This window comes from Ptychodera flava, chromosome 7 (assembly GCF_041260155.1).
Source record: "Ptychodera flava strain L36383 chromosome 7, AS_Pfla_20210202, whole genome shotgun sequence".
In the NCBI taxonomy this organism is placed as follows: domain Eukaryota; kingdom Metazoa; phylum Hemichordata; class Enteropneusta; family Ptychoderidae; genus Ptychodera; species Ptychodera flava.
In genome coordinates this window covers 45,778,535-45,802,968 of record NC_091934.1, presented here as the reverse complement: position 1 = coordinate 45,802,968, position 24,434 = coordinate 45,778,535, and the positions used below count along the sequence as shown (strand labels likewise).

General features: G+C 35.7%; 1 protein-coding gene across 1 annotated transcript; it reads right to left on the bottom strand.

Annotated features, from left to right (window-relative positions):
- Positions 1-1,783: 1,783 nt before the first annotated feature.
- On the bottom strand, positions 1,784-24,067 carry LOC139137689 (CTD nuclear envelope phosphatase 1-like). The gene is made up of 7 exons (XM_070705913.1): positions 23,823-24,067; positions 11,767-11,833; positions 10,479-10,597; positions 9,758-9,829; positions 8,517-8,633; positions 6,859-6,970; positions 1,784-5,937 (listed from the first exon to the last, which is right to left on the bottom strand). Exons 1-7 carry the CDS (start codon positions 23,919-23,921, stop codon positions 5,786-5,788), a joined length of 738 nt encoding a protein of 245 aa, XP_070562014.1. The 5' UTR covers positions 23,922-24,067; the 3' UTR covers positions 1,784-5,785.
- Between the last annotated feature and the right edge of the window lie 367 nt (positions 24,068-24,434).

The window sequence follows — 24,434 nt, the reverse complement described above, 5'->3', positions numbered from 1 at the left end:
ATCACAGATTTTAAGCGGGTGGCCGCTTTTTAAAAACAGTGCCCTCACATAGGCATTTTTAATACAAAGGAATGCCCCTTTGACCATATATGGGCATATTTAGATTACAGGTGACTGTATACCTTTAAGGTAATAAATGCCTCATATTGAACATTTTAAACTTTTGTTCAAACTATCATTACAAAACTTTCAAACCATTCTTGTCAAAATCAGGTGAAATGATTGAGGGTCACTCTGTGTCAATTTTAGTAGAACAGAAACATATTACCAAAAAAAGAAAAAGAAATGTTTCTGGTCAGCGCGCGTCACTTGAACAACAGCGCGTCACCCTTTTTTTTTCTGTTTGTGGCCGGCGGCCGTGGCTGACACCAAACCAAAATGGCTGAAGAGAAAGAGAAAATTCTGTGGGGGGCATGATCAGTGACTGCATGAACAGTATATATGTGACTATATTGATAAAACTATAAAACTGACCCTCCTCCCTCCCTTGAGGGAAAAAAAAATAAAAAAAAAAAAAAATGAAATGCGCGTCGCCGCACCATTTTTTAAAGGGAGACCTGACCAGAAACATTTTTTTTTTTTTTTTTGGCCTTACCTAAAGTTTTAATGACATTCAAAGATCCAAATGGCTGCTATGCCTATATTAATTCTATGGTGAAAAATTAAATTTTCGGTTTTCATAATAACAAAACTGAGGAAATATATTTTGCTGAACAAGCTTCAAACTGAGCCGATATATTATTCTCATGCAGCATAACAGAAAAGTATTGTACAATCTCCATCCCTGAGGTGCAGTCAACCTTACTAAGTCTTGCAGAGTCACAGAACAACTAGCTAGATTCTCTTCTGAGGAGACTGGACCAAAATACAAATGCCATTCACTGAGAAAGAGTACTTCATGAACTGATTTCAAACTCAATTCTGAATTTGATTTCCCTTGGACTGCAGTCCCATTGCACTTTATCAATTAATTTCTACAATCCTTACCCCAGAGGGGGCTGGTCAAAGGTACGTATGTAAACACACATTTTTCCCGCCTTCCAAGATTTCCCATCTTTTAGGGTAGGATGACCATACATACTTTTTCTCAAGAACTCCAAACATTTGTAAATCTCTTAGTCTTCTTATTTTAATTTGAAATCAAATGAATATTCTCTGCGAAACTTGAAGACTGAATTTTTAAAAAATTTACTCGACAGATTTTCAGTAATTTTTTTAATCTCTAGCATCATCTAGTAGCTGTCCTCCTCCCCAACATCCCCATCCCCAGGGGCCATGCCATCCCCATCCCCAGGGCTATGCCATGAAGGGTAGTATAGCAGGTTCTAAATAAATGAAGCTTAAGGTACTGGTAGTATGCGCCTTGAAAGTGAAAGACAAAATTTTGCTCAAACTTTCCTCAAGGAATATTTCAACCATTCTCTTTCAAAATCAAGAACAAATCAGGGGTCATCATTGTTACTAGAGAAACAAATTACCCAAGATTTATTGATATCTGAAATTCAAAATGGCCACTGTTTAACTCTACGGGGAAAATAAAATTGTGGATTTTAGAAAAACTAAGACGGTGAAAAGTCTGCTTAGACAAAGAGCTTTAAAATGAACCCCCCACAAGTGGTAGATCAGAAAAGAATTGTAAAAGTTTGAGTGTCCAAAATCTGTCCCCGAGGCGCATTCTACCTTAACTGACCTAGTTGACAGAGCTTTTTCAACTGCAGATACTGTCCACTCAAACTGTGGTTATAACAGACAGAAAAGAAACAGTCATCAAAACATCTTCATGTCTTTTCTAAGAGTATTGTGCTTTACTTGACCATTGAAAAGAAAAGATATATTGCAATACCTAACTAAAAAAATAACAATTTTACAGTTTTTATTCTCAGTGTATTCAAACCCAGCAAAAAATGTCAGCATGTTAATTTGCAAGAAACTCACAGCAGGCCATAATAAACAGAAATATACAATATATGTTTTGATCTGTTCAATGGCCTGTTGAAAGTTGACCTGTTTTTTAAAATTTGGTTCTTGTCCACAATTGATCATCATTTACACAGGAGTGAACACGGTTTTCAAAAAAAAAAAATAACAAGAAAATGTTGGTAGTTTGATAGTGCAACTCAATGGCTTCCCTAAGCTATGTTAGATGAAAGAATATAAGACCCCCTAAGAAAAGCTATAAAGTCAGAGTAAAATCAGTGCTATCATTTGACCTATCTCTGTACATAATCCATGCATATAGTACAACTTGAGGAAGAATACCAGATACAAAAATTACATGCATTGTATCATTTCTCTACCTTCATGATTATGGCAATAAAAATAAAATTTTCTTAACTTGAAATTTACAAAAAAAAGGGACAAAACTTTTCTTGGTTCAAAAAGCGTGCAGCATTTTTGATAGGTGATAACAAACAAGTAATGAAATACCTGTTACTGTCATGAACAGCTTTGAGTCAGGGAATTTAGAAACAAAGTCAAATATTCTATGAATGTCAAAGGGCAAAACTGAATGACGCTATGAAGTAACTACATCAGAATTCATCTGAGCTTTTCTAACCTTTCACCATAGGGGTTCAGTTTCCGATGCTTTGTTGTTGATTGTTTGCTTGTTTACAGATACAAAAAGTTTCATATAGCTGAAACATGAGGGTGTATGTCTGTTTGAAAGAACAATAAATAAATAAAATATTAAGGGCAAATGATAGCAAGACCAGCACACACACTCTGCCCATAAACTACTTGAATATATTTGTCCGTCCAAAGTGAAAGTTTAGGTGGAGTGTGCGTGTGCTGTGCTGTTTTTCATTTTACTTTTCATCTTTTATTTATCGCTTTCCTTTAAAAAAAATCATTTATCATCACATTTCAGCGATATTGTTATTTACTCTATGTACTGGTAAACAAACAAACAAACAACCAGAAACATTGGAGACTGAGCCCCCTATGGTTACCACACCATGATGTAGTCTAATCCTATTGTTTTCTATGGCAAAGTTGGACCTTTAGACTGTAAAATAGGGGTGCAAGGCTTGCTTCAAAATGATGATATACTGACAGCTGATGAAGATTGGTCAGGTTATTGCACAGTGATGGTTTAACCCTGTCACCGCCATGGTTCAGCCCAAACCTATTGACATCAATGGTAATTTTGGACCAGTTTACTGGCAACTGGGGAGTGAACTAGTTGACCTTTTACCCCAAGACTTTGGTACCTTCCTATTGTTATCAATAGGTAATATGGTTGGACTGGCTTAAAGAGACTTATGGGGTGAAAGGGTTAACTTGCAGCATAGACCGTCAGGCATTTCACAGTTACAGCCACTGAAATAGCAGTCTTCATAGTCAGTATCACTCTGGACAAACCTATACTTTGTTACAATGTTGCAAATTTTGTTACAATGTTTGTTACAAACTTTTTTGTTGCAAATTTTTACATGATGTGATTTATAGGGTAAGCATCAATATGCTATGTTCAGCAATAGAATCAAGTATGGCCCTGTAATCATTTTGAATAACATTTCTTGTAACAATCAAAATACACAAGCTTCAGCATACCTTGGTAGTGGTCAAAGAAGGGAACAGAAATTCTGCAACTACAGTATTTACAGCTTTTTATGACACTCAAGACAAGCTGAGTGACCTCAAGGTCATATTGACATGCAATGGACTAAACAGTCTTTCTTTGAAGAATTTACATATATTGGTATGGGCCAGACTCAAATTTTGGGAAATCCTCAATTGACTTACAGACTTCTGAAATCTTAAAATTTGAGGGCACATTGCTAGATAAGTGTGTCAGAGTTTCCTGTTAGATGTTAGCATAGCTTTCATGATGGAATGTAGCTACCAAGCTGTAGGTTGCCTTTTCACACAAATCAAGGCTAACATTGCCAAACACTGCGCCTGTAAATGGTTTGTTACTTTCACTCTGTTGGGTACAACTGTATTCATCTGTTTATGTAATATCAGGTGTTGTTAGCACGCATATGATGACCCACGCATCGTAAAACGTTTCTTTTCCCTTCTGATGACCTGACTACCCTTTCCAATGACCTGGCTGCCCTTTTGACTGATACTGAAGCATAACCCATGACACAGTAGTAAATAATCTTGTAATATTCCACAAGAAATTGATGATACCAAATTGTTACCATGGAGATGGACAATTGGATCTTGGGAAGCGGTGGTCAGATTGATAATGCGCACATCTGTACTGTTTCAAGATTGTTACATTTTGGTATTTTTTATACTAAAATTCCATATTTTTTCAATTTCCTGTCACTCTTTACGATGTATTTGTTAATAGGCGGCCATATATTTTTTAATTAACTTTTCCTCTACACTTTTTTTCATTTGTGAACACACCTATAGAGTTAACAGCCCATCCCTTATGATAATCTTTCATTACTCTTTGAAACCAGTGAAATGGTTACAATGTAACTATTTCATGTTTAGTTACATTGTAGATGATCCTGCAACACTGTTTGTGAAGTAGTTACACTAGCAATGAGTCAAGCAGTCAAATATATCTGAATATCAGCAGCTGCATGGTCTCTGGTCTGCCCTTTGACCTTTGAACTATAATGATTAGAATATGAACAGTGTATGTGACAGTGTTATCTGCATGGTTGTTGCAGCCCAATTTTTTCACCCTACCAATCAGCCAATATATTCCTGGGCTATTTTGTGAAAGACTTCTCATGTCTAATTGTGAAAATTATTCACACATTTACAATAATCTGCATAGTACGTACTTTGGCAACTATGGGTGACCTCATGAAGTCCTGCGCTCAACGCTTGATGAGGGTAATATAGTCCCATACAGCGGGTGAACACTAGCAATAATGGCATATTTCATCAAATTGTTGATGCAGCAATTTAATGTCAAAAAAGTTTATAACCAGTACTTTCAATATACAGCTGCCTATCTTGCCAGAAACTTGCCACACGTCCTGTTATGTCTGATGAGCAAAGTCTCTAACTCTGTAAGTGTACCAAAACATTCACAAAATTCTGACCACAATTGGTTTTAAGATCTTGTTTCTGTCGAAAAGAATTTTCTTTTGGTGTGGTCATGAGTCTACCATCAATCAAACTGGAAGTTTGACTTCTCAACTTCATGTGCATCAAGCTATCAAAACTAGGTTTTCATATTGCATCTGTATCAAAATATTGCTTATCAATCACAGACAGCCTGAGGAGCTGAACCCCCTAAGCAAATGTAAATCACGGCACTACTTCTTCATCTGCATTACCTGATTGGCTCTCCTGACGGTTAAAGAAGCAACTTGAGCTAAAGGAGTGTAGCCTAAGGGGTACAGTAAGTACGATCTCCATCATTTTCTGCGTTCACTCTCAGTTTACCAGTCACAAACACACATTAAGGAAATCAACGTTTGAACTTTCCTGTGTAGTATGTTTGGGACATGTTTTTGAAGGTTTATACAGGACACTGCTGATGGCTGATACAGAATTAGCAAATGAAAAACACACTTTGTAAAGACAAACGATAGAAATTATGTCTTAAAGAAGCTGAGATTTACCTTAGAAACAGGTCACTATTATTTGTTGTCACTAATCATATCCATAGGAATATATTTTTAAATTTATAACCTGCAAACTATCGCAAACTTAGGGACACAATGACAAATGGCTGACACCTCAACTCACTGAAAAATTGATGGAGGACACCTCAGTTTGCTAAAAAGTTATCCCAAACACATCAACAGCTGATGGAAGCCACTACATGATACAAAGTATCACTATGGATTGGTTACATTTGATATTACTGTAGCCATTGTCTATGCAAATGCAAATTTCTACTAAGAACTGAACGAACATCTTGTGTGAACCTGAGACCATCAAGCACTGGCAGAAGATTTAATAAAGCTACATCACTGGGGTCTGAAAACCAAGATTTGATTGGGACTGCATTGTCTGAAACAAAAAAAAAGAAAAGCATTCCATTACAGAAATTCACAAATAAACTTGATTAAGGTAGAATGCACTTCAGGGATAGATATTCGGACTCTCAAATTTCTACAATTCTTTTCTGATATACCACTTGTGGGGGCTCATTTTAGAGCTCTTGGAGAAAGAAAAACTTTTACTGGCTTAGGTTTTTTGAAAATCCACAATTTTATTTTTCAACCATACAGTTAACACAGGAATGATGGCCATTTTGAATTTCAAATATCACAAAATGTTGGGTAATTTGTTTTGCTAGTTCAAAACTTTCCACTGTGACCCGAATTTTTATTGCTGATTTGGTAAGAGAATGGTTGAAAGTTTCATTCAGGAAAGTTTGAGCAAAAGTTTAAGTCGTTCACTTTTGAGGCACATACTACCTTAAGATTGGAAGGCGGGTTTGTGCAGATTCCTGTTAATATGCAGTTACATATTGTACCTACACACCAGAGAAACTACACAAATGATTGTAAATGTTAAAGAACAACATTCTAATCGGTCTATAATTTTCTTTGAGACACCTTACTTTCGCTTCCTTCTTTAAACAGTTGCTGTCTGCTAACTTGAGGCTATATCTACCAAATGCAATAACTATTTAACCACTCGTTGGGTGATTCTTTATACAAAATCATCATACAACTTTTGACCAACTTGTTTTATAAGCTGGTAATACTGAGAAATCAATGTATGTGAAAGTTTCCTGAATAAAATGCATTCACATTTGACTAAATATTACAGATCTCTACCTTTAACACTATATTCTCATCATCATCATCATCATCATCATCATCAACATTTGATAAAATTTGTAAATGAGATCATCTTCATATCATCATCATCATCATCATCATCATCGTCACTATCACTTAATGTAATTTATGATGGACTTACCTGGAAACGCTCTGTATGCACCAGGTGAGTTGTCTACTATAAATACACTGGATAAATCTGGCGAGACAGCTGACAGGTCTTTGGTATAGCTCCCATAGTCTAATGTACAATGCTGTGAATATAACATGTATTCACCATGATATATACCATATTATCACATATGGCTTGTCTACTATAAATACACTGGATAAACCTGGCAAGACAGCTGACAAATCTTTGGTATAGCTCCCATAGTCTAATGTACAATGTTGTGAATATAACATGTATTCACCATGATATATACCATATTATATCATACCAGTATATTGACGGTGCAAATGCAGCGATCTGATTGGTCGAGACGCGAAAAGAACCGTGGTATATTGGCGATATACCACGGCTGGAATACGCGCGAGCTCTCAGCTTGAGCAAAAATCCGAATTCAAGATACTGTTATGATATAATAACAATAAATCACACCAAGTGTACGTATACCACTCAATTTTGACCACTTCACTTCATATGCACTCACTATCACTCATGCATATATGTCGTGAACTGGTCAAAGTCTCGTGGTATACCGTCGTTGGGCGTGCTTTATTGCTTAATTATCACATATGTGTGATACATTCCTTCAACTGTCCCATGGACCTGGTAATATATTACCTTGAATGGAAATGATTACTGGACCAGTTTTTATGTCATATTAGAAATAACAGACGTAAGGTCGAAATGCTGAAAACTTAATTACTTTACACAATTCCAGTTCCACTTCTATGATACTTTTGTATGGAAGTGTGCTATTCCTTGGCAGTACTCTATTAAAATATCAATGGCTACAGCAATAAAAGCATACTCCCCCAGCCAAACTAATCAATTTATGCATCATTGTGCTAATGAGCCATTGTGAAGAAAAATTTCATTAAAGTGGTCATTTCTATAGTTTTCCTAAATACAACATTTACATTTATCACATGGCTATCCTGAGATGTATTTTCTTTATGTTGCTTAAACCCTACAGGGTGACTCATTTTATTTAATTTATCTCATCCACCTAATGAATCATTTCAAAATATTTGAAATATTTTTTTTTTCTGACTGCAAGACTGTGGCATCTATATTTGCCTAAAACAGAGTTTTCTATCTCCAGAATGTTGAATGAATATGGTTGGGCAAATATATACACAAAGACTTTCTGTACATTAAGTTTCATTTATCAGTTTTATACTTTTCAATAAAAAAAATCCATGTTGGGCACAGCAGGAAACTGGCACACTACACTTTCTAATACCGTAGAGTCAGTCAACACTTCAGGCACTTGCATTACAATGTTATACACACTGTATACTGGGTATTAACTCTTTGAGTGCTGTAATTTTTCCCTCTAAAATTTTAGTGCAACATTTTACCAGTATTTATGAATTTTTCTGTAATCTTTTTGATAATTTTGGACCAAATGGACATCACATTTCAATGGCTACAGTTTTTTATCAAAATTTTGGCAAAAAATCTGTAAAAATTAGTCTCAGTAAATTTTATAAAGGCAACAAAAATGTACTTTGGTGCACAAAGGGTTAAATCATATTCAATGCATGTTGTAAATTTGCCTTGTACAAAGAATTGAATTAGTCACGCTGTGTAGCTGACAATACAGTGAATAAATCTAGATTTATACATACCTGTCTGTAATATCTCCTACTGAGAATTCCCCTTTTGTTATCTAATTTGTCAGCCACTGCTGAACCATAAATTTCCATACTTGCTGTGAAAATTACTATTTCATACCACTGGCTCACCTGTGATTCAGATGAAGACAAAATGGGGAATGATGGAGTGAACAAGTCATCTAGCTCTGAACTGTGCGAGTAGCCATTCAATAAAATAAGGCAGAAGTTCATGTTAACACTGGCATATTTACAAATTTACACAATGTATTATGAAATTTGACTCTTTGATGTGGTTTCACAATGCATGCCTCTAAAGAGTGTGTTGCCCATTTCCGAATTATGACTGGCAAAATGATATGTGCAGTTGCTGCATTCTGAGTAGGAGCTGCTCACTCTTTTCTAAACATCTGACATCACTTCCTGGTTGTTTTTTCCCAGGTTATCATCTTACTTTCCAGTATTTCACATTTTCATGTCTTGTTTGAGCAATTTCAACCCTTTCACTCCAAACGCCCTGCATATGGGTCGATCCATCCCATTGAAAACAATGGGACTTCACCACTCTCTGATAGTGCAAGGGTTAATTCTCAAATTCTATCTGTCCTGACCTGAGTTAGATGTCTTTGTAATCATCAACCATCTACAGATGTAGTATGTACATATTTTAACCTAGGATGGGGTAAGCCTTTCTAAATCACCTAACATCACATTTTGGATCATCTTGTAAAGTGTCAATCTGTCAATTTTTCATATATGTCACCTTGTTATATATGGCACATACAGTTTATCTATACTGGCGATCTCTGCTGCATTGTCTTCTGAACAGCCAACCACACGTTTATTTAGACATATGATTTGTATAATTTCAGGTCGGTACGGTTGTGATTGAAAATAATTGGACTGTCTCTAGCTGAGTTTATTATATATTGATTTGTTATCTCACAGCACAACAACTGATTTGGTTTCTTTTTCAGTCACTTTATAAATTGCACGTATTTTTTTTTCTTCTAAAAAATTGAAGAAACCTTTCTGCTGCCATACTTACGTCCTCGTGTAATTATATTTTACTTTTCTCACATACTGTGACACACAAAATATCATTATACTTGGCGTAAGACAGTGTATTTAACCTGTTCAATCCCATTTCTCTGTGAACAGGTCCACACTCACCATTGATAACAATGAGCTTGGGCCAAACCATTGTGGTGAAAGGGTTGTAAAGTTACAGTGTGGTGCATACAACTCATACTTACCACCTCCAGGAAAAAATCCACATGAGGTCTTTTATAAACAAAAAATCGGACTGGATGTCCATCTATTGTAACCTGTAAACGTTGAAGGAAGTAAAACAAAAATATTAATGACTTTCTACAGCTTAAATGAAAATGAAACAGCATCTTTAACTGTTTACTACTTTATTACTCCCTGTACAAATAACTGATAAGGAAGACAATGTAAATAATGGTGAATTGGTAAGAAAACATTGCTGCATTGCCCAGTTATGCTATCAGTACATATGAGATGCTTGACAATAAAATCTATAAATGACTCTATCCTGCTGGAAAGGTCAGTTTAATGTCGTGTGATGCACACAGATGCTAAGGCTGTTTTCAGATTACAAATGATATTTACAGCTATAAACTTCAGGTCAATCTCTTATTTTAAGACAGTTAAAATGATGCTGGCTAAGATTTTGATTCTAAGGTACAGCTGCATACTAACTTGTTAATTACCAGAATAACTTTGATAATTGGTTTCCAAATTTAACCTTTTAGTCTTACATATACATTATTTTATGGAAATTGTAATTCCTCTATTTCTTAAACTCCACAGATCAATGTCTGGTGCATTCCAAATACTGTCAAATAACATATGTTCTCTACAAATATGTTATTATTTTGGTTCCGCATATTACCAATCAGAGGCGAGGTATCACCATGTTCAGTTTGGAGTAAAGAAAACACAAACACTCACCTTGAGTAAAAAATCTGGCGGAGTGCCAGGTCTTACTGTGGGTCTTATAACACCATCATGGTGTGAGTGTATTAATGTTTCATCTAGATCTAATACCATAGTTTTCCTTTTGACTAGGCCTAAGGAAAAAATATTGTAAGAAAGAGTTTAAATCCATACTGCAGGATTGCTCTGAGTAAATATTGCAAAAAGTGTTTCAGTACCCTTATCCACAGCTGTTACACTCGACTGAACACTAATAAACTACAATGTACTATAGATTTGCATGAACTTTTTGGGAAATATTGTGAAAGCCATTATCTTCAAGTATCTGATAAATGATAACCAGCTGACAGATTTGTTTTCTTTGTGATAGCTACAATTATAATTTTCAGAATTACAAGGGCAATATTACAATTACTTGTATCCTTTTATCAGTAACAATTGGTACAATGTTCCGGATATTTTTTGCCATTTTTGGATACCCATGGTTTATTTGGTAAACCCCTTTCACTGTTACCATATTTAACTTCAGTGGATCACATGGATCTTGGAATGTATTTCTCAACATGAAAACGTTCACTTGAAACGAAGTGGTTACACGGATGACTTGTTATCGTAAGATGACTGTATCAGACAGACATACTTCCCACAACAGAAGATGCTCATAAAATATGGATGAATATAAGTAAATGAAAAGTTCATATCCAAACATGTCAATAGGGTTGTTCACAGTTGACGTCATTGTTCTCTCATTAATATGCAAAAATAAATATTTGTCCGCATTTTTAGATTACGCTTTTGAAATTACGCATGCAAGAATGATGAAAATACATCTTCGTAGGTGACTGCTAGTGTAACAATGAAAACTAAATGATATATTCACGACTCAGATTAGAGGCTGCAAAAACAGCCAAGCATGTTACATTGATAAAATTTCTTGAAATTTCAAGCAGCAGCGTTTGACGTCGCGTACATACAGCAATATTTAGTAACAAACCTGTAACCATGAACAGCGCTATACAAAAAAGGTCAACGAAGTAGACACAGTACAAGTAGTCAGGGAGAAACTAGCACTGTGCTACCAAATATTCTGTACATGTATTTGAAACACTTGGCTTTTTTTCAAAGCCGACTGTTTTTCTAAATTTGCTACAAAGATCAGTCTCTCTACACACACATGCACGCACCGATGACGCCACATTACGGTATATCCTGATGAATTCCTTGTATGGGCTTAGCTTCATCTATGCCTTTCAAATATGGGTTAACAGCTCATTATGTGGGATGAAAGGTACTGTATACTTACTCAGTCTGTGTCTTGAAATTGGTGAGAGAGGTAGTATATCATATCGAACTGTCTGGTGTTGAATTATCTGTTGGGTAAAAATAACAGAGAAATGTTGATTATCAGTTTAAATTAAACCTGAGATGACATTCTATCAGTACTTCTTCATAATTATTATATACTCTATGCCTTGATAAGCTCTCACACATGCATGCTACACTTTCAGAACTCACAAGCCACTTTGTGGCTGCAGCAAAAGGTGTTACTGCAAGAATTGCCAAGCATCTTGGTGCAGATGTAAAACTTTAGCTCTGGCTAGCAAGAATGGTAATGTTGTATTTGAGCAAGTGTTTTCATACACATTAATTTTTCCAAGTCACACTCAAGCCCTATTTGACAGAATCGAGCAAGTTTACAAAAAAGAATGAATAAAGTCAGCACAAACTGCAAAATATTTAGTCAATGCAGATTTGGTAATTCTAGATATTTGAAACAACAAGTGCTACCATTGAAATTCTGATTTCCTGTCCAAAATTTTTCACCACAAAATAAGAAATTAAAAAAATTTTGTGAAGTTGAATTTGGGGCAATCAAGTGTATATAATATACGGTAAAACTATCTGCCTCGATGCAGTTTTTTATGGACTGGTTAGCTCGGATGAGGCCCTTCCTGTGGTAGGTAACTTTTATTTTTAAAACCATTTGAATCACAGATTTTTCTTTATCTATGTTCCAGTTTATTTACAGTAATTAAACCATACACCTAACATTCTCATATCATTAACCATAACTTTCTATGTCTACTGTCCTATAGTGCGCAAAAATCACACATTAATTCTGACGATATTGAGTTATCGGATATCAGATACATCAACATCAATGTCACATAACATCAGTATCAATCACAATTTGTCAATGCACACCATGCACATCACATGAACATCAATGTCAAACACCATGTACACTTGGTGTCTCTTTCACCATCTGAGTCATAACCCTATAATAATCATCTGAAGATTAATGTCATGTATTTACACTGATGAAAAAAGGTCACATGAACACTGGTATCAATATCACATACATAGCATATTTATCAAGAGTTCATTTTCAAGTACACTTTTATTACTCAAACGATTTCAATTATGTCAGCTTGATGTGTGTATTACAAAATTAATGAAACCTCTGCATATTAAATGGAAATGTTACACGTAGTTCCTGAATTTATTATCATCAAAACTTCCAGTTTGAACTTGATTTCAGCTTTCAATACATTTCATGGCAGTGTTTGTTACAGATTTATATCTCTTGGATAATTATTTTTTAAACAGTAATTACACAGTGTATGTACATTAATTATGTGAACTCATCTACACACATAATGCAATATGACCATAGTGATTCAAAACATTGATTTTTGCTGCACAGCCTTGCATAACCCATAGTTATCAATGGTGATTGTCGACTTGTTTACAGGAAATTTGTGGTGAACAGGTTAAATTGTTGTGGAAATTTTTGACATTCTGTCACACTTTCAGCAATACTTTGGTACCGTTACTTGAAAGTTGTATCAGGCTGATACCCAAGTGCACATCCTACAATCAGCAACTGAATTTAAGGCAATGTTTCACTTGAGAATAAAGCATGCATAGTTCATCACGTGACCTTTGACATTAGGTGGCATCATGTGACGGCTCTCACCAGCTGTACCCAACAACTTTTCAATCTTTAGAGGTCATAAGAGGTCATGTGAGCATTACATGTCATCAGTGCAAAGGCAACAAAATTTGGCATGGAATACATGTGTACCCCAACCTATGACTATGCCTTCAGAGTGTGTACAAATGGTACACAAAAACAATATCAATGCCATGGGCTGTGGCTCTTTAACCCTTTGGGTGCCAAAGTCAATTTCCGCTGCCTTTATAAAATATAACCCAGACAATTTTTTTTAGGTCCAAACATTATTTCACATTTTTTTTTCAAAATGTTGATCAAATATTGTAGCCTATGCAAAGAGCTGTTCATTTGGTCCAAAATTATGAACAGAATTACAGAAAAATTCATAAAATTAGCAAAATTTTGCACCAAAATTTTGGTGGGAAAAGTTACAGCACTCAAAGTGTTAACATTCTGTCTGTCACACTGAATTCCTCTTCACAGTCTCTCTCAGAAAACTGCTCTGATGGGCTTATAAATCATTAAATAGAGAAAATAGGAATTTGAAGAACCACAGCAAAACACGTTGACTGACGAACCCTGAGACAGTGAATGTTTGCCCTAGATTTCCACTAACCCAGATGACCTACTTTGCAATTGTATACATGTAGATGCCCTCACTCCGTGAGGTATCTTATGTGTGATGGCTCTAGTCCTTTTAAATGTACAATGGTTATTATTCCAGCTTTGAATACAATGATTTCAAACAGGCTAATGTTCCCTTTACACCACAATGGTCAGTGTATCTCACAAATTTTGGAAATCACAAATAAAAAAAACAGAACAGGCCTATACATCCTGACAATACTACCCTAACACAAGCTGATACACTCACTGTTTTCTTTGTATGAACAGTGGATATTTTCTGACCTACATGTATGCCAACATCCATCTTTTACTTTGACCCCAATCTGTGACATAGAATTTATTACATTATACAATGTGTCTTTTTAAGATGACTAAGTAAACCACCATAATGAGTCATCGAGACCCTCAGTTTTTCAATTTAAATAAATATTTGGAAATCTCATCAAAAGAATTTTCCATTGTAGATACTTTGTGTACACACCAGGTCAATATTTATGACACTGAAAAGAAATACTTCAATATGCTGGTACACTGTATTAGCACACATGAATTTCCAATGAATACTTGAAGTCCAAAATTCAATTTATCAGCTCCTTCACTAATAATCTTGTATGCAAAAACACATATCTGTAAGAAGATTTTGAAAAGACTTAAGAAATTAGGTAACGTTACAGGAATGATTTAATTTCTAGTTTGTTACAACCTATGTTATGATTAAAAGTAAACTACATGTATAATAATCAAATATGAAAGGATTTGGTACAAAAGCTAAAGTGATAAAAAGACATTAACAAAGACAAAATTTGTAAGAATTTCTGTGGACAGCAGATGTTGTGTGCCAAATGCTGTATTCAGTAACAAACCTAGGATTGTGATCAGTTCTATTCTCTAGAGAGATATGTTTGTTGATATTCAGAAACATCCTTCCAATCACAATCACTCTAAAGGTACACTACTTCATTTTCTGCAGTATGAATGTGTTTATCAAAGACCTACACTTTTGTTTTACATGGACCATTCCTAGAACAAATGTAGTCTTTGTTGGTTACAGGGCATTTTTTGCCAGTATTATATTAGCTTATCTAGATAAAGCCAAGGGGCTGTGAATCCTGATAGCTAATAATTAAAAGAGAGTCCAGGGTACTTGTCCTGCTGAATAAAATATCTGCTAATTGTGGCAGTAGACTGCCAATGAACAGATATTATCGCAAGTCCTCTAATTTCACAATCATTTATGAAGGAATGTTTCGGAAATATTCTAAGTGTTTTGTCATTTTCTGAAGAGAAAACATAAATGTCTACTGTCTGCAGGAAGACTGTCAGAACATACTATTTGTTGTTTTATGTATTCGGTATTCTTCCAAAGAAAATCTGTTGCCATTTGGGTGTGACTTGTCACTATTTTTAAAATGTATAATATTATCCTTCTATACGGGTATTGCTATTGCATGGCTGCTAGTCCACACAAAATCAATGATATTGTATGTCACACATTTTAAAAGAATTTTGATATGATATTATCCACTCTTTGAAATTTTGTAATTTCTAAATTTATCTGACTACATCATTTGTCAGAAAAGAGAAAATATCAGGTTGTTATTAACCTTAAATTCAAATTTTGATTCTAAAATCAAGAAATGTCATTCCTTGGGAGACAAGTGTCTTTTAGTATTTGAGCTCTGTCCTTTTGGTTTCACATTTAATTTCAATATTAAAAATATTTTACCCATACTTTACAGTGTAACATTCTATACTTTAGGAATAAGAATAACAACATAAATTTTCTGCACAACACACAATTTGTCTTATCATTCTGGGATTCACATTGCTGATTAACTTTTTTCCCTGGTAGTTCACTTGGGCTACCATTTTCTGAAGTTGGTAGCCCAGTGACAATGGCTGGTAGCCCACGCATTTTGTAGCTTAGGGATATTTTTCCCTTTATAACCAGGCAAGAAAAGACCTATTTTTCAAGATTCTGCCAATGAAGTGAATTTTCTATTCATTTGATGTGACTTGCACACCTTTATTAATACCCAGAGGAAGCCAATAGTATGAATTGGACAGCAGTGACACTCCAAAGTTTGGTGACCTATTGACAACCTGTTTCATACTCAGAGTTGTATGCAAATGTTGACAGTCGCCATGACAATGACTTTCTCTCAGCCCCTGAGACATACACTGCACTGTAGCACAGCAGGGTTAAAATAGAACATGGGCTTTCTGTGCAGGGGAGGAGACAATAATTTCAGTGTAACTGTAATTGATACATTATGATCTAAATGTAGTGAAAATGCATTTTCATTGGCCATCATTTCCTGTGCATGTCAACCAAGTAAATCAGTTCAGATATTGAAACTTTGTTGCAAAATTCCACTGCACTGTGGTCATTGTAATTTGCATTACAAAGTCATAGTCTGGCCTTTAGCTAGGTTTGACTGCATTCAGCTCATCCCAAAGTGATGGACATTGCACACAAAGTTCTGACTGAATTTAATGTCCCAGGCTTTGGTTGTCCGTGTTGGCTACCATTTCATGGATTTTGGTACCCAATGGAAAAGTTGTTGGTCTGTGGATGCAAGACTACCGCTAATTCCGAGCCCTGCTGTTGGACCAGGAAATTGCTGACACTCAGCAAAATTTCAAAGAGTTTCCTCAGACTTTTCATGATGGCTGAAAAAGTGATGAGAAATTCACCAATGATTAGACAAAAGGGTCAACTTTTGAAGCATCTTCCATAAACAAGTCTTTCCTGCATCTTCTACAAACAATCACTACATTTTTGTATCCAACATTACAGACTTTGCACAATTATTTTGAAACAAAATAAGAGCGCTACCATTCTAAAATATTAAAATACTGTGTCAAAATTATTGCTTTTACATTTTTAGTGAGTTTTTGCAATGGTTTGGACACACAGACAGATACCTTGTGAACCATAGCAATTCTGCTGTTCCTTTGTATTTTTGCTTTGTCATACCAGAGGGGAACTATGGATACAAAGGGACAAGTGAACCACTGCAACATGTACTGACGCCTGAAAAAACTTGGCTAGCTTTGCTACCTCTGCTTTCTGCTTCATGCGAATTTAAGTTCCTGTTTATTTTCCACCTTCGAAAATTCTTTTTAGTGACTTGTATTTTCCCTGTTTCAGAAAGCAGTCTGCCAGTACAACATGTCATTTGTCTGACTCTGACAGATGCCTGGATAATTTGACATGCCTGGACAGATTGTCACTGACATACCGAGACTTAGTAATATTGAATATCATCTTGTAAGTCATGATAGCAAAGTAAACAAGTATGGATTGATTTCTAATAACATGGTTTTGAGGTTTTAGATGGATATGTTACCTTATTTCACACCAAAGTATTTGCAAAATAAATTGTACTATGTAGTACAGCAATATAGTGACTTTGTCCGCTGTAACTCTCCTACAACGTTATTGTGACTTGGATGGCAGGGTCAATGAACTATGGGATGACTTGCCGGGAAAGGGAATCTCATAACTCTGACATGCAATATTTTTTTTGCATCCAAGCATTAAACCATTTGATGATTATTGGATTCTAAATTGTGCTTTGAATTTTCTACAACATGTACGCATTTTTTTCCAAAACTTCCACTTTTTGGCCAAACAGATTCATATTTTTTTGAAACAAAACTAACAAGGCTACAAAATCTGCAACATTTTGCTAATCAGTTTTCTTCCATCTTTGTCAAGGTCCTACCAAGTTCTAATGGTTTATCCCTACAAATCCTTGTTTCATAGTCAAGTCAGCAAAAAACATAAAAGTGTCAATTATAGCTTCATTTGCCATGGTATAACTTTCAATGCATTTTCTTGTATTTTGGTTCTGTTTTTAAAACACAACTGCCTGTTTTACTGGTACTAATAAAATCATGTTGAAATGTCTAGTGTTCAGCTAGAACACATACATTGTATGTGTTACTTTAATGTCTGACATTATTGACAAAATTAAATTCCAGTCCACTGTCTTACCATCCATTGCTAAGCAATGACATTGTTCACCACAGTGTTTGTTTACAGAACAACATTGATGTACTGGTACAAAGTGATAATGTATTTGTAAACAACTTCATATGTATTTAAACCTAAATAGGTCATGATGAACAGCTTGTAATTCTCATTTGCTAAAAATTTACAACCAGCAAAATTAATGCACAAATATATATTGAGCATATGTATGTCTATAAACGTTTCTTTAGATGACTGCCAAGGATGGGGTTATGTCATTCTAGAAGAGCTAATTTAAATATCCCATGCTGATAATTTAAGTATCCCATGCTGATAATTTAAGTATCCCATGCCGATAATTACCCTAAAAGGTCACATATGCAGTGCAACATCACAGCGAGGTTCAATGTCACGGTGACATTGAACCTTTTTCTTTTATTCAAGGCAAGGTTACGTTGCTGTGGTTCAAGGTGGGCAGTGTCAGCTTCTGAGATGCCAAGTGTTAGTGAAATATGACAAGCAAATCATTGGTCTTTCTGAGAAAAACACTTGGCAGGGAGCCAATTCTTCTACTAAGCCAGCTGATTCCATCAACACATTTTCATGTTGTTAAAAAAAAAGATTTAAAGTAAAAGGAATAAATATGTCGAAATCAAAATTGTCAATTTTTATCTCTCGTAGATTGATAATAGAAATCATCTGGAAACATAAAAAATTCCAAATCGGATACATTCCATTGCAAAGAATTTAGTCAAGCATGGATATCCTGCCATTCACCATTATTTTCAATATCTTTTCCAAAAGTTTCTACTCTCAGATATGTAAATTTCTCTTTTGATCTGTTTTATGACCAAACAATCATGTTTGGGACTTCCCGTTTTGAAATACATTTACTTTATCAAAGTGCCATTAAACCTGTGACTCATTTGCATAAACCACACACAAAGCATGAAACGGGGGATTTCCATGGCTGTTTACAACTGAATGAAGTTGGCACTATTAATAGACCTGATACAAAATCTTAATCCTGTCATCACCCATTCATGTATTGCATAAATCCTGTGGCTATTTTAAACATGGATGAAACCAAAAGCACTGTATGTTATACTTTTACTGTGATGATGCTCTGAGCATGCAAATATTTCATTTGTGTAATTACTCAGATTTCCTTAAATCTATATCTTACATTTTAGGTCATAACTCACACATGACCCAGATTTGTCTGTTCCTTCATGTCTGCATAGATAATCTTTACATTCATCAATCATCAGACAAATCTGGATCATGTGTAAGAGTAATGTACCTAAAATTGCCATTTTTTTCATGACAAGTTAACAAATCAAACACCAGGACCACTAAATAAACTCATCTTATATACCTATATACGTATATTATGAACACTACATAGAAAGGAAACTTTCACATCATGTATTGTGTTATAATAAAATTCAAAATCACATAAATCAAGTATTGCTCTTTAACTTTCATTTTCACTCAAGATGTCTTGTCTTTAAACTACCTTTTTCAAACTCTACGCAAAACACTACATTTCCAACTTAACCTGTCTCCCTTCCTTGTAAACAGGTCCAAATTCACAAAAGATATCAATAGGTTTGGGCCAAGCAATTTTGGTGAAAGGTTTCAACTTCTTCTACCATGGGGTTACAGTTCACAAATTTAGTAAAGTTTAGTAAAGTGTGCCCGTCTTTGATGAACTTGCAGATAACAAGTCATTGTCAATGACATAGTCAGAACTTGGTTATGAATTTGACAGAAATGATGGTCATGTTGGATCGTATCACAAAAAAAAAAAAATCAACATGCATATGTATGACATAGGGTATAATCCTTCTACCAAGTACGAATGAACTTGCTGATTGCATCTCTTAGAAATTTGTGTGAACAAAAACTCGGACCGATTACACAAGGATGCACAAACACCACCTAATCTACAAGTCCCCCTTGACTTTGTCCGTGGAAACTAAAAACCATGTACAAGTTCATATGAAAATGCAACCAAACTGAACGTGTCAATTCATATATTACAGGTTACTGTAATAATAGTATAGTATATATGATATCACACACTGGGTCACTGCCTTGTCACACTATTTCACTTTGATATCACACACTGGGTCACTGCCTTGTCACACTATTTCACTTTGATATCACACACTGGGTCACTGCCTTGTCACACTATTTCACTTTGATATCACACACTGGGTCACTGCCTTGTCACACTATTTCACTTTGATATCACACACTGGGTCACTGCCTTGTCACACTCTTCCACTAATAACATATACTGGGTCACTGCATGGTCACACTATTTGACTTTGATATCACACACTGGGTCACTGCCTTGTCACACTATTTCACTTTGATATCACACACTGGGTCACTGCCTTGTCACACTATTTCACTTTGATATCACACATCGGGTGACTCACTGCCTTGTCAATAGTATAGTATATAATGTTATCACATGCACAAGCCAAGTTTGTCGTCTCCGAACAAAAAATACGGGATTTATTCTCTGGTCGTTCTATGTCACGACAACCCGCGTCTATGTCATCAATTTTGGTGCGTCGGACCTTTTTTTTGTCGATCTTCGGTGTGCTCGTAAATATGTAAACAAACAACATGGCGGCCGATGTTTCTCCCACGATCAAAAGTCATGTAATGAAATCGATATTTTCACAGACTACATTACTTATCCGAACGATGTAAACACAAGAGTGTACCGCCTATATATTCCGAAGGAATTACGTGAATTATTTGCGGAAACAACGAACTCGAAGCTGGTCGCGTATACCGTGGGTTCCGTACGTACGCATCGCAAACAGGGTCAGGCCAGGCGCGACGTTTACAGTGTTCGCGCCGTCGAGATTCAGTCGATATTTGTTCCCGAAAAATAGCGTATCTTCGTCTGTGATAAATTTCTAGGACTATGCTATCTTTGAAATAGAGTATAACTTTGCGGAAGGTAGCCTACTTGTAGACCGAGAGCTGTCATTTGCTCCACACACGAACGAACGTGAGCGCTAACGCACACGACGGACGACTGGAAATGATTGACAACTTGTGCACGGCGTACTGATATTTATTCAAAAGTAGTTCAAAAGTTTAAACGCGGAATCGTCATGGAAAACTTATTTTATTTTGCAAAAAATAACGAATTCTTGGCTTGTGCATGTGATAAGTATATTATTCCCTAATATTTTTCTTCGTTCAGCTCGGAAAATACTCGTGACGTAATGACCGTGTCACCACTCGTCTTCGACTCATGGTAACACGGTCATTACGTCACTCGTATTTTCCTTCGCTGAACGAAGAAAAATATTAGGGAATAATATCTAAATATCACACTGGGTCACTGCCTTGTCACACTGTTTCACTTTGATATCACACACTGGGTCACTGCCTTGTCACACTATTTCACTTTGATATCACACACTGGGTCACTGCCGTGTCACACTATTTCACTTTGATATCACACACTGGGTCACTGCCTTGTCACACTCTTTCACTTTGATATTACACATTGGGTCACTGCCTTGTCACACTCTTTCACACAATTCAAATAAACTGAAGAGATGCACTTGACATATCCGTCTTCAAGAAGCAGTGAAATCTTCCATTATTCTTTAAACACTTCTTATTTTATAGATTATGTCAAGTGTTGCTGGCGGCCTGTCTTGACTGCAGAAATTGATAGTATTATCATTATACACCAATCTGCTCATTAAAGGTGTTTACTACATAGCAGCACAATGTTTTGTACTATAAATAGAACCAGACCTTTTTGGTACATGAGACCTGTTGACCTTTGACCCCAGTTCTTTTCAACACCCATCAGACCCCAGCATTTATGTTTTTCATTGACATAACAACCGTAACAAAATTTTTGTCAAGTTGAAAAACACTGATGAGTCTGTGTTCAGTTTACTGAGTTTATTATCAGTTGTCCTGATATGTCCCATGGCTTCAATGTCATAGCGTGTTTGCACAATACACACGGTAATGTAGGTCACCGTTCATGGGTCAGTGCAATTCTATTTGTACTGTTGACAAAACTGTATACACTTTAACCACTAAAACCAAATACATATGGGCTAATCAACAGGCTGTTAAATTTACTGAACAGATAACGGGAGATGCTCCTTCAATGGACAGTGTCAATACACGTTATTTCTCTCTCTGACACAGTTACATGTATCCTGTTGACCGAAACATACCTGATGGTTGGTTTCCGCATATCTTCATAAATGTCATAGTGCCTGCTCACAGCCATGAAAATATTACACATGGACACAATAAAACTATTTTAGAAGTATTGTTATCTACAAAAAGCAGAAGTTTGATGACTAATGAAATGACTGCGATGTATTTCTTTTTTAAAGAAAAATACAGGGTGTTTTAAAAATGTGATCGATCACTTCTTGCATGAAATAAAATGACAAAAACAAGTCAAGTTTCTTACTTTTTGTTTAGGTGATTAAACTGTACACAATTTTATCAATAGGACAAATGTAAACATCTGTATAAGCAGAGTTCTCCAACGCTATATTATTTGAGTCAGATACAAAGAAATTATTTTCAGAAAATCTCTGGTCTAGAAAGGAATTTCAGAAAGAGAAGATTTGTCTCACTTTTTCTATAATATAACATCCATTTATGTGCACGGTGTGGGCTGGTGAGATTTGTAATATACTATTGTAGCGTCAGGTTACTGCACACAAAATAATCTCATAAACACCTATGGACTTCGGCTTCTTGATAACCTTATGACTATAGTATGATAAAACCATTTACCAAAATTCAAACAATATTCAACTGTCAATTTCATGTTGTCACTCAATTGAGGAAATCACTTCAGAATACGCATGGTTGTTCATTCTACCATGTCTACATCCGGTGTTGTTCTGGAGGATTGGTGTGGGACTGTGAGCGACCAGTGACAAAAGAGGGAGTTGTAGATATGCAAAACATCTTGATGTAGTCTGTGCTTCCTGTAGGACACTGAATGTTACAAAATGTGTCCCAGGTGAACTAGGTAATACCAGCAAAGTTTTGTCGAATGAAATAAAACTTAGACACCAGTAAATAAATATGAATAATTTGCCAGGAAAATTAGGAAATATGTCAGTTCACACTAATAAGCAACATTGTTATCATTGGGTATTTAGACAGACTTAAGATATTTATCTACAGCTGTGTAAATAATTACTTGAGAAGGTACAGTTATTTTATAATTAGTTTAGACAAGAAACGGCCTCTTACAATGAATATAATCTGTGTGACATTTTTCCATGTAAAATTTTATTTACAGGTTTGACAATCATGACAAGGCGGCAATGGTCACATGATTACACGGTTGCTTAAAACACTAGATGTGTAATTTCTACTCAGCCTGGCTAAAGGCACGATTATCAAACCATATTGTATATGTCACAATTCCTCGACCAGGGGAGGTCCTGCCTAGCTTAACCAGACTTTAAAAGGGGTATTCGACACATGGGGAGCACATGTCGCGTGAGAGGTGGTGGACGTAATCGATACACGATTCTTCATTCATTTTTACGAGTTCCACGCGACCTTTCACATCAACGCCTCAATACATGCAAGACACGCTCATTTCTCGCATAAACAACAATGTCATATTTTGCCTAAACTCTCATACAACTGTCATAACACTTATCATTATGCACGTTTCCATGAAATGCACTTGGGATGTGAAATACAGAGCATTTAAAGGCGATTTTTGCCAGTAATTCGACGAGTGACCCCTTACCGTTCTAATGTTTTTCCGGAGAAGGTAGCATATTAAACTCCATAGTTTTGCAGCCAGTAGTATCACCGTTCGAAAGCCCATTAGAAGAAGTGTTCGCATCAGAGCAAAGGTGTGTGTTTCCGACGTAAGAGTGAAAGATGTCAGATGACCAGGGTGTCGATCTCGGTCCAGTTTTCTCGATTAAGTTTCCTCTCGACTCGTACCTTCAATCCACATTGACCGCCATTGATTTCCCACATTGCCTTGCTTAAGCCGGGCCATCACTACTTTTTTATAGTTTCGTCAAGTGGGTCCCCTACAAATACTATGTTGAAATGTGCTCACCAACGTACAGGGCTGGCGAGGCAAAGCTATATAAAAAATCAGGGATGAGTAATATCAGTAGTACTTGTTATAATCTATTCCTGCTCGAAGATTGTCTAATGAAATAATTGAAAGAAAACTATTCATCTCATTCACTGCATGTCACATACCGCTTTTAAAAACTGACCCACTTGTGCATGATACTTAAAACATTTGATTTTATTAAATATCACACCTGCATATTTCAATGCCGTCAATTTAGCAACTGAATTCATATATAAGTATATTCTGTTTTGCAACGTCAGTTGC